This window comes from Rhinatrema bivittatum, chromosome 4 (genome assembly GCF_901001135.1).
Source record: "Rhinatrema bivittatum chromosome 4, aRhiBiv1.1, whole genome shotgun sequence".
NCBI classification, from domain to species: Eukaryota; Metazoa; Chordata; class Amphibia; order Gymnophiona; family Rhinatrematidae; genus Rhinatrema; species Rhinatrema bivittatum.
In genome coordinates this window covers 289,968,556-289,980,778 of record NC_042618.1, presented here as the reverse complement: position 1 = coordinate 289,980,778, position 12,223 = coordinate 289,968,556, and the positions used below count along the sequence as shown (strand labels likewise).

Genomic DNA, 12,223 nt, shown 5'->3' with positions numbered 1-12,223 from the left:
CTGGCAGAAAAAACAAGGTCCTTCCAAGCACCCCCCCCCCCTGCATATCTTGCTCTTTTTGCCAGGGGGATGGAGGTGTGTAAGGCCTCAGAAGTGACTTGTCTTTCTGTTAAGGGTAGGGGTGTGAGCAATGTCAAGTATTGTAAGGCCATTCATTACTTCTTTTGGTGGCAGTCAGGACTCAAAACCCTCTTATTATTTCTGCTAGAGATGGATGGGTTGGGGCTTGGAGGTCCCTTGTCATTTCTGACGGCGTTTTATTCTATTCTGCTGAGTAGGAAGTTGGGATTCAAAGACCCCTTATATATTATACCAGAGTAAGGGACCACCCATACTAACCCCTGCTTTTCATTTGGACCAGTTAACACTGGGGATTTCAACCAGCACTGGTCTATTAAAAATGTATCGCCTGGTTGGAAGCAGGTGTTACATTTTCAGACTTTACTGAGCTCAAGAGAAATAGTTGTTGTGGAGAAAAAAAGCACACAATTTCCCATGGGCCCAGTAGAGTATCACTTGCATATTACATTTCTACAGGTACTTGTTGCTGTTCTGGCCACGAACCTCGCGGCCGGCCCCTTACCTTTCTGTCTGGGGGGAACGACGCCGAAAGCCGCCGATCCTTCAGGCCTGCTCAGGCCTACATCGCGGCATCTCCTCGAGGGAGACGCTGTCGTACGCGGTCCGGGTCCCGCCCCTTAGGCTCGAGCGCGCGCGCGCATAGAGCCCCTTTTTAAAGGGTCTCTGGCGCGAAACTCAGGCCAGCCCCTTGTGTTGAGGTCAGACACCGGTGGGGATTTAAACCCGGCGTCTGACCCCGATTCTCTGCCTTGCAACGTAGTCGACTCGGTAGAGTGCTTAGTTGCTGTTACCTGTTCCTGTTTGTTCCTCTCTGCCTGCCTGTTCCTGCCTGCCTGCTCCTTGCTTGTTCCTTTCATCCAGTTCCTGCGTTCCTGTTCCTGACCGCTCCAATCCCTGGTTTTGGAGCCCGCTTTTGGATTCTCTTCTGGTTCTGACCTCGGCCCGTCTTCCAGTCCACCTCCTGCCGCCTGCCTCGACCCTGGTACATTCTCCCGTCTTTGTCTCCGGTCGGATTTCCTAAGTCCCAGTGGTCGGATCTCCACGGGCTCCTCCTGGGGGGATCTCAGCTTCCAGGGCAAAGCCACCTAAGTCCCAGCGGTCGGATCTCCTTGGGCTCCTCCCGGGGGGATCACGGCTTCCAGGGTGAAGCCACCTAAGCCCCAGCGGCCCGGATCTCCACAGGTGTTCCTGGAGGGGTCACGGGCTTCCAGGGTGAAGATCATAAGCTCTCGTCTGGCTACCGTCTTCCGACCGAGTTCCATCCCGGAGAGTTCTTCTACTTCATCTCCATCCGGTTGGACCAAGGATCCACCTTCCAGTCACAACAGGCACTAGTTTTAGTGCTTACATGCTAATATAATGGATGATTTTCTCAACATGCACATTAAAGCCTGGATACATATTCCACTATTTTTAGCATACTAAAAGGCTCTTTATTACACAGGCCCCATAATCATTCGAGCAAATAGAAAAGGTATGCGTAAATTTAAGTGATTAGGAAGTATTCAAATTGAAGGCTCATTCTTTGCCTTATTCATGGTAATTTCTATAAATAAAGATCAATCATTTTAGATGACTAAAATCAATTATTTTTAACCAATTCAGTTGTTTAATTGTTATTAACAAGAGAAAATTGTATTATTTTATACTATGTACTTTGTCAATACGGACAAAAAGAATACAATTCATTTTAACTCTGAAGATTTTTCAGTTATTTTGCAATGAGCAGATTTGTTTTAAGTAAGAAAAGTATATGGTGGATCAGTCACTGAAGCCACAGGCTCAATTCCCAGACCAGATTTTTGAATTTCAGGCAGTGTCAATATTGCCTAGCGGTGGGTGAAGACCAAACCATTGCTCCAAAGTGACATCTATTAACTGGTTTAAGAGCACACTGCAGTCTGCAGTTTTTAGCCAGAAGACTGTTAATTTAATGAATGCCTGTTGGTTCAATGACTAAAAAAGGAGAGAATACAATATTATGAAAAGCCCTGTATAGATGCAAATGAAGGCTTGTGCTATATGGCAAAAGTTGAGGCAGGATTTGATTGAGCTGAAAGCCAGTGGCATACCGAGGGTCTCTGGCACCTGGGTGCCAATGCATTTGTGTGTGTTTCCAGCGCCCTCACCTATCTTTCTTGTACTAATGCTTAAGGTCACAGAAAATTAGTGGTGTTTCAAGACAGAAGAATTTTTTTTGGGGGGGGAGAGAGAAGCCAAAATGGCATTTCCTCATATCACACCCACCTCCATAGCATGACCCCCTGCTTTAAAATTGGCTATAAAAAAAGTCTGAATAAGAAAGTCCCAAGTGTCTTCTGCGTAATTTTAAAAAGATGGCATGCACATTTTTGGAATGGCCCGGCCATGCTCATAACCCCCGTTACGTGCAGAAGTACCAGGCCCTAAAAAATGGGCAGGCCAGGGGGCATGGTCTGGTCAAAGAGGGGCGGAGTGGGGTGGGATAGAGGCCATCTGGGACTTGTTTATTAACGTATGCTGGTATTCATTCTCTTGGTGATTGGACCCTAACCCCAGAGCTGACTTCATTACCAGGTGCAGAGTATATGCAAAACATCAGATATTCTGAAAGCGCCCGTCGCATATTGCGTTTACCATGTTTGCACCATTGTCTTGATGTACACTACAACTGAGACTGCTGTATGTGCACACAACAAAATTTTGACTCCAGAAGATGCCTACTGGGAATTTGCATTAAAAGAACACTTCTGTACCAATATATGTGAGTCTAGAAAACTTCCCACAGATGCACAGTGCAGTGCCTTGATATACACTACAACTGAGACTGCTGTATGTGCACACAATAAAATTTTGACTCCAGAAGATGCCTACTGGGGATTTGGATTAAAAGAACACTGCTGTACCAATATATGTGAGTCTGGAAAACTACCCACAGACGCATAGTGCAGTGCCTTGATGTATACTACAACTGAGGCTGCTGTTGTTGCGGACTGGATGGTGGACCCTTGGGCCAGCCTGGTGGAACAGAAGGCTCCACTGAAGAAGGTAGGCCGGGAGGTGGAACCATGGCAGAGGCACAGGTGGAGTCTTCACCCTGGAGATCCGAGATCCTCCCAGGAGGAGCCCGTAAGGATCCGGACCACTGGGACTTAGGTGATGGCTGCAAGACGAGTGGAGAAGATGAAATCTTCACCCTAGAAGTCCAAGAACCCCCAGGAGGAGCCCATAGGGATCTGGACCGCTGGGATTTAGGAGACTGCAGTGAGTAGAGATGAGAAGACGCTCTAAAAGTCGAGGCAGGCAGCAGGTACGGAGAGTCGGAAGCAAACCGGAGTCAGGAGCCAGAGAATCAAACCAAGGGACTGGATCAGGAGCAGCCGAGGCTGGCACAGGAACAGCAGGAGCGGATTCAGGAACAGCAGGAACCAACACAGGAACAACAGGAACGCAACTAGACACTCTAACAGAGAGACCTCATTGCAAGGCAGCTCTCTGCAGGCAGACGCCGGCTTAAATACTTTGCCGGCATCTGACGTCATCCAGGGGGCTGTCCAGCACTTCCGGGTGCTGGACCTTTAAAAAGTCCCTCTTCGCGCGCGCGCGCCTCAGAGGGGGCGGGGTCAGAATCGGGCCTCGGCGGCTTCTCCCTCATGGAGACTCCACTGCCACGCGGCCCAGAAGGCCTGAAATACAGCGCTTCCCAACGCGGCCTGGAGAGGAGGAAACAAGGTAAGGACCCGCTCGCTAGACTAGTGACCGGGACCGCAACAGTACCCCCTCCCTTACGCCCCCTCTTCAAGGGACCCAGTTTACCAGGATGATCCAAGCGGAATTGTCGCAGGAGAGACTTGTCCAGGATGTTGCGAGCAGGCTCTCAGGTGTTGTCCTCAGCACCACAAACCTCCTAAGCCAGCAAGTACTCCCAGAGACGGTTGAAGAAACGAATGTCAAGGACCTCTTGAACCTGGTATGTGGGATCATCAGCAGTAGGGGTCGCCACTGCATCAAGAGGTCTTCGATGAAACCGAGAGAGAACTACTGGTTTAAGGAGAGAAACATGGAATACATTGTGGATGCGTAACGTAGTAGGCAAGCGCAAGCGATAAGATACCATCCCAATTCGTTCTGCCACTCGGAATGGTCCACAATATTTAGGCGCTAGCTTTCTAGAAGGCAGCCTAAGGTGGATATTTTTTGTGCTGGGCCAGACTCGGTCTCCTGGAAGAAATACAGGTGCTGGTTGACGATGTCGGTCGGCATGCTTTTTAGCAGTTTTGGCCGCAGTAGTGAGTTTACTTTAAATGGAATTCCAGAGTCCATGTAACTGCTGAGCCGACAATTGGGCTTCTGGTGATGGTACGGACACAGACAAGGGTAGTGGTGGCTTAAGTTGTTTCCCATATACTGCTTGAAAAGGAGATTTCCCAGTAGCAGAGTGAACTTGGTTATTATAGGAAAACTCGGCCCAGGGTAACAACTCCACCCAGTTGTCCTGTTTGTCATTAGCAAAAGCCCGAAGAAATGTCTTTAGGGAGCGATTCATACGCTCTGTTTGACCATTGCTCTGGGGATGAAATGCTGTAGAGAAACTGAGTTACACTTCAAACTTTTTACATAAAGCCTTCCAGTATCGGACCGTAAACTGTGGGTCTCGATCCGAGACAATGTCCTGTGGAAGACCATGGATACGGAAGATGTGTTGTGCAAACAGTAGTGCTAGTTCTGGTGCAGATAGTAGTTTGGTCAATGGCACAAAATGAGCCATCTTAGAAAAGCGGTCCACCGTGACCCAAATGACTGTCTTTCCATTGGATGAAGGCAAATCAACCACAAAGTCCGTGGCTATATGAGTTCAAGGCTCAGTTGGAACTGGCAGTGGTTGCAATAACCCCCAGGGATAACCAATTCGCGGTTTCTGTTTGACACATGTGGGATAGGAACTCACATAGGTAAGGACATCTCGTCTTATGTCTGGCCACCAGTAATAGTGGTTCATTAAATCCAGCGTCCTGTCCCGACCGGCGTGGCTGCCAGACAAGGAATCATGGGCCCAGCTTAGGACCCTCTTCTGGAGACGCTTGGGAACTACTGTTCTCCCTTACAGTTACCGCTGCCAAGCTGATCCTGGCTGGATCCAGGATGTATTGAGGACACTCCTCTTCCCCCTCTACCTCAGAAGTTCGAGACAGAGCATTTGCATGTATATTTTTAGATATTGGACGATAGTGGAGGGTAAAGTTAAATCGATTAAAAAAAAGAGACCACCTGGCTTGTCTGTGATTTAACCGCTGTGCTTGATACAGGAACTCTAGGTTCTTATGGTCAGTGTAGACTGTGACTGGATGAATTGCACCCTCTAGCCATTGCCTCCATTCCTCAAAGGCTAGCTTGATTGCCAGGAGTTCCTTGTCCCCAATACTGTAATTGCACTCGGCTGGAGAGAACTTTTTGGAGAAATAGGAACAATGGAGCAATTGGCCCGAATCTGAGTGCTGGCTGAGTATCGACCCTACTGCGATGCTAGACACATCTACCTCTACAATAAAAGGGCGTTGTGGATCCGGGTGATACAAGCAAGTGTCCATCAAGAAAGCCTGTTTTAACTCTTCAAAGGCCCAACAAGCTACTTCAGGCCATTCTTTAGCATCCGCCCCTTTACGAGTCAAAGCAGTAAGTGGTGCTACTTTCAGTGAATAGTGAGGGATGAAATATCTATAAAAGTTGGTGAATCCGAGGAACCGCTGCAAAGCTTTCACCCCCGTGGGGTGGGGCCAGTTGGTGATCGCTGATACCTTCTCTGGGTCCATTTGAAACCCGGTAGATGACACGATGTAACCCAGGAAGGGAAGCGACTCGCACTCGAACATACATTTCTCGAGCTTGGCATACAAATGATTGTCCTTCAGGACCTGCAACACCTGTCTGACATGCTGACGGTGAGACTCTAGATCTTGGGAATAGATTAGAACATCATCCAGATATACTATGACATATGAGTGCATCTCTCTTAATACCTCGTTCATGAGATTTTGGAAGTCTGCCAGAGCGTTACACAACCCAAACAGCATTACTAGGTATTCATAATGCCCATCTCTTGTGTTAAAGGCAGTCTTCCATTCATCTCCAGGGCGGATGAGAACTAAATTGTAAGCCCCCCGCAAGTCGAGCTTGGTAAAGAACTTAGCTCCTTGCAATCTGACTAGGAGCTCCGGGATTAAAGGAAGCGGGTAACAATCCCGTTTAGTAATGGCGTTCAAGCCTCTGTAGTCAATACATGGTCTGAGAGTGCCATCCTTCTTTCCCATGAAGAAAAACCCCACTCCGGCTGGGGATCGAGAAGGACGGATAAATCCTTTGTCGAGATTCTCAGTGATATACTCAGACATAGTGCGTGTCTCCGGCAGGGATAATGGATACACTCTGCCACGCGGTGGCGTGGTACCAGGCAGAAATTCTATAGCGCAGTCAAAGGGTCGGTGACGTGGCAGAATCTCTGCCTTCTTTTTCAAAAAGACCTCTGCAAATTCTTCGTAAGGTGTAGGAGGCAATACGGAAGTGTTTAACAGGGATACCATGGGAGGTCCCGGTACCTTGAGACAGTTGGAAAAGCAAAAGGAACTCCATTGAGCTATTTGTAGAGAGTTCCAATGAATTATGGGGGAATGTTGCTGTAACCACGGCAACCCCAATTCCACTGGATGCACAGCTTTTTCCAAAATTAAGAAGGATATCTCTTCCGAATGCAACGCTCCGGTCAAGAGAGTCAGAGGCATCGTGGCATCAGAGATACTCCAGGGAAGGACTGTCCCTCAAATAGACGTGATGCATAGTAGAGGGCTCCGCAGAACCCTCTACTATGCATCTACTATGTAGGTAGTCGCAGTTGTTGCACCAAATCTGATAAAATGAAATTCCCACCTGCTCCAGAGTCTATAAAGGCCAAAGTGTGGAAAGACCCTCCTGGGTACTCCAACGTCACCGGAACTGTCCATTGAGGAGCAGAATTAACTACTACCTAGGCTTTGGCGTTGTCTGCGGACTCTTTGCACTGGGCTAGAACGTGGCCCTTACTGCCACAGTATAGACATAGCCCCAGCATGCGGCGTCTTCACCTCTCCTCAGCAGTCAGTGGCGTGCAGCCTATCTGCATAGGCTCTTCAGCTGAGGGATCTGCGTGGGCTGCCCCCTGACCGGAGGATGACGTCATGGGTCTAGAGAAGGCTGGGGCTAGCGATATGGGATGACGTAACGAATGTCCCTCCTTGGCCCTTTGCTGGAGACGTCGGTCTATTTGACCGGCCAAATCAATCACTTCATTGAGGTTATCCGGAATGTCTCTGGTGGCCAACTCATCCTTGATGTGCCCCGACAAGCCCTCCATAAAGACTCCCCACAAGCAGTCATCGCGCCAGCCCACTTCTATAGCGAGAGTGCAAAATTCGATAGCATAGCCTGCCAGGGACCAAGATCCCTGTCTCAGCTGTAACAGCTCTGACGTTGCTGTGAGCAGGCATGCGGGTTCGTCAAAGTCTTGTTTGAAATTAAGAACAAACTGCTGTAAGTTGTGCAACAAGGGATCCTAATGCTCCCACATCAGTGAGGCCCAATTCAACGCCTTCCCCTCGAGCAGAGACAGGATGTAGGCTACTTTCACCGAGTCGGATGGGAATTGGCCTGGAAGCAGAGAGAACCTGATGAGAACCTCGACAACCTTTAGCTTCGCCTGCATAACGTTGCGGGGCTGGGAGCTGAGTGGGTGCAGTAATGTTCATGGTAGGAACTGGAGGTGGCACCGGTGGTGGCTACGGCGGGGAAGCATCCAGCCAATTCGCCAATTGCTCGACGGTGGCTGCCAGGACGTCGAGGCAGTGTTGCTGCTGCTGCAGCCATTCCAGGAATGGCTTGCAGTCCAGGCATTTCCACTGGGTCTATGGCCTTGCAAACTGTTGCAGACTGGGCGGTGGACCCTTGGGCCGGCCTGGCGGAACAGAAGGCTCCACTGAAGAAGGTAGGCCGGGAGGCAGAACCACGGCAGAGGCACAGGTGGAGTCTTCACCCTGGAGATCCGAGATTCCCCCAGGAGGAGCCCGAAAGGATCCGGACCACTGGGACTTAGGTGATGGCAGCAAGACGAGTGGAAAAGATGGAATCTTCACCCTGGAAGTCCAAGATCCCCCCAGGAGGAGCCCGTAGGGATCTAGACCGCTGGTGCTTAGGAGACGGCAGTGAGAAGGGATGAGAAGACGGTCCAAAGGTCGAGGCAGGAGGCAGGCATGGAGAGTCGGAAGCAAGCCGGAGTCAGGAGCCAAAGAATCAAACCAAGGGACTGGATCAGGAGCAGCCGAGGCTGGCACAGGAACAGCAGGAGTGGATTCAGGAACAGCAGGAGCAGATTCAGGAACAGCAGGAACCAACACAGGAACAACAAGAACGCAACTAGACACTCTAACAGAGAGACCTCGTTGCAAGGCAGTTCTCTGCAGGCAGACGCCGGCTTAAATACTTTGCCAGAGTCTGACATCATCCAGGGGGCTGTCCAGCACTTCCGGTTGCCGGACTTTTAAAAAGTCCCTCTTTGCGCGTGCGTGTGTGCCTCGAGGGGGCGGAGTCAGGATCGGGCCTCGGCGGCATCTCCCTCATGGAGACGCCGCTGCCATGCGGCCCAGAAGGCCTGAAACACGGCGGTTCACGACGCGGCCTGGAGCGGAGGAAACAAGGTAAGGACCCGGTCGCTAGACTAGCGACCGGGTTCACAACAGCTGTATGTGCACACAATAAACTTTTAATTCCAGAAGATGCCTACTGGGGATTTGGATTAAAAGAACACTGTTGTACCAATATATGTGTCTGGAATACTACACATAGACGCAGTGCAGTGCCTTAATGTACACTACAACTAACACTGCTCTGTGTGCACAAAAAAAATGAAACTGCAGAGAAAAGACTGGAAGCCTGAGCAAGCACAATTCCTAGTGATGCTGCTTCTTGTTTGAAAATACCAATTCACACTATCTCCCGCCCACACCACCCAAACCCTGCCTGTACCAACCTACCTCAGAGGAGTAAGATCAGCAGCAAAATGCCACTGCTGGTAGCTTGTCTCAGTGGGAGAGACAGAGAGACAGTCTGAGTTCAATAAAAAAAAGTACAGTCAAAAAAAGCCTGGCTGGCACAACAGCAAAAACGAACAAATATCTTTTTCAATGGGAAATTCTATCAAAGTAGCTAGCATTTGAATACAGATTTCAGACACTCAGAGAGAGCTCAAAAGCAATGACCTTTTCAGGCAAAACCCTAAAAGAAAGTGTGTGGCACAATGCGTGCTTAAGGGATAAATAGTACAGCGTCATCAGGAACAGCGTCACAGAGCACTGAGTGAGAGCGGCATGGCTACATTAGAAATATGCTTAGCTCTGATAGGTTGCATTCTCGGCTCCTTGCCAAACTGTCTGACCCACTCTATGACAGAGCTATGAGGTCACTTATGATTCACAGGAAAGGGCGGGTTTTTGCTATAGATATTCCCACATGGCCTTCTCCTATTTCAAACAGCTGCTAGGAAATCACTGTGAACCAAAAGAATGAAACTAATATGATATGTTTTATTCGGGGGGGGGGATCGCCATGCATTTCGTGAACCCACGAATCAAATGAACAGGAACTTATGTGTTGCGGATTGCACATTCGTTGAAAATGAATGCACATCCCTACCTCTATGCAGTCTGGGTAAACTTATGTGTGAACAGACAGTACACATATAAATTTACCCACATATTAGAAGAAAGAAAAAAGATTAGAAATACCAGAAGGGAAAGAAAATTTTAGTAACCAAGAGGATAGGGTGCATAACTGCCCACTCCTAAGACTCTCATAGCAATGTTAAAAACTGCTGGGATTGCACTAGAATGCAGCAATCCCCGCAGAAAGCTTAAATTCATAATGATACTGGGCAGGTAGAAGGGATAGGATTGGTGTGGAGGATGAGGGAGAGGAGGTGCACTTTGAGGCAGTTTCTGAGGAACAAGGGAGGGATTGAGGGGCAGGGAGAAGATGACCTTTAGACTCTACCACATTTATCTTGTGCTTTCAGAGGGTCTTGGGTAGTGGGAATGCTCGGTCCAGTAGGGCCATTTGTGAACATATCCAGTTAAGTCACGAATTAGCCAGCTATATGCAGCTGGGTAAATTTAGGGCTGCTCTTCAGCAGGCCTAAAGTTATTCAATTTAGCCAGATATAGTTGAAAACTGGCTAAGTTAGCCAGATAACTTTACCCCACCCTGGAATGCCCTTGGAACATGCCTTTTTTAACTGGCTAAATTTTAATTGAATAATGACTTAGCCAGCTAAAATCTAGCTGGATAAGGTGCTTAATAATGAAAAAATTGCCATTTAGCCGGATAACTTGTCAGTTATCTGGCTAAATGTCTTTGAATATTGACTCCAGTGTTATTTTGCATGAAATATCATGTGACACCAGAAGTGATAACATTATTGTCATCATTCAAGATAGCACAAGAATAGGTTCAACAGAAGACACATTAGAGGGCTCCCTTCATTCCTTGAATAGAGAAGAAGGACAAAGAGAGAGAGAGTGGGTTATAGAGAATAAAAATACACTGAACCTGGAAACTACATGATTTTTTTTTTAATCTGGCAGCATCCTTTTATTTCTTAAGAATTCCAATTTATTTGGAACTTGCCCCGGTGCTGCTTATAGTAATTTATAATAGGATGTATCTGAGGAAGTTGTGCTCCAGAAATATATTTATGGTTACCCTAATGTTTTGTCCCATTTTATTGCAACTCTTCCAATACTCTGGCCTGTCTTACACTGGTTCATCTTTCCAGCAGAGGGGCACAGATCAGATTTCCTTTCAGAATCCAGTAAATGTGATCCTTTAAACCAGCTGATAAATATCACTGTTGAGAAATGACTAGGAATTTATCCTTCCAACCCTCCTCCAGGTTGATGTGATTGCCTCCTCGACAACATCTCTAGACTTTGTTGGCCAATGAAACATGTTATGGCTACTTAACCATATAATTTAGGTGGTATTTTCTGTGTACAATGTTATAATTCTCTGTATAATAAAAATACATTATAGCTGATACTATAAATCTATAAATGATTTATAAATGATACTATAAATCTATAAATGATACTATAAATGATTTTTAAAAACTAACCTTCAAATATGTCTATCATTCTGAAGAAAGCCAAAGACAATGATGATTTTCCACTGCCAGTGCGACCACAGATCCCAACCTGAAACAAAAGAGTACCCTATTGAAGTATCATAGACATCAAGGCAAATCTTACCTTCATCTTTGAAAAAGAGTATCTGAAAGGTATGTCAAACAATTATAGTGTTATTCTATTTCTAGGCACTGCACCCCTGCTTGCTTCACTCACCAACTCTGCCAATGGACTCTCCGGTCTAGACTCTTTGTGGGGAAAGTGACTTTAATGAAAGGAAGGGCGGGGCAAGAGCTAGAGAATTCTCAACTTTGCTCCTCCTTTTGTTTTTCCTTGCCTGAATGAACATGGATGTTAAGGGAATGCCCCCCAAAAATAGAACAAGGCAATTGCATCAAAAAGTGTGTTTTATGACTCCATGACCTGGATTTGTACATTATTGGTGTTTTATACTAGCTGTGATGGGAGTAGAGAAATGTTGGGTAGATGCCTGTGGTGTGTATGTGTGTTTTTGTGTGGGGTGGGGACAAGCATTCAATAGGGAAGAGTGCATGTCTGTAGGCTTACAGAGGGTGTATGAAAGTGGTGGAGGAGAGTAGGGTATATGTTCTTATGTATATGGGGGTGTAGGTGGTATGTTTTGTTGGATTACTGTGTGGCATTTGTGGGGGTGCATGTGCACTTTTTCCTCCATGCACCTTTCATGTTCTATCTGAGATGTGTAAGTGGTATCAGGAGGGGTGTGTATGTGTTGGTGAGAATATACCCCTATTTTCTGCCCACCCTCCCTCCCTTTCCTCCCCCATGCAAGTGTGGGGGTGCAAGTGTGTACTCCTTTTCCCTTTCACCTGCTGTGCTCTCCACTTTTTTACCACTTGTTATTTCCCCCTTCCTCTCCCATGTGCACATGTGCAATAGAGAAGGGTGTCTTTGTGTGTGTTATGGGGAGGTGAGAGTATGTT

At 47.5% G+C, this 12,223-nt stretch overlaps 1 protein-coding gene across 2 annotated transcripts in view; it reads right to left on the bottom strand.

The window, feature by feature from the left end:
* The window catches only part of ABCC9 (ATP binding cassette subfamily C member 9), a 976,112-nt gene that overhangs the window by 96,493 nt on the left and 867,396 nt on the right, over positions 1-12,223 (bottom strand). For both annotated transcript variants that reach the window (XM_029600177.1, XM_029600176.1), the window contains exon 33: positions 11,252-11,330. In XM_029600177.1, coding sequence (XP_029456037.1) covers positions 11,252-11,330 — 79 coding nt within the window. The remainder of the gene's footprint in view (positions 1-11,251; positions 11,331-12,223) is intronic.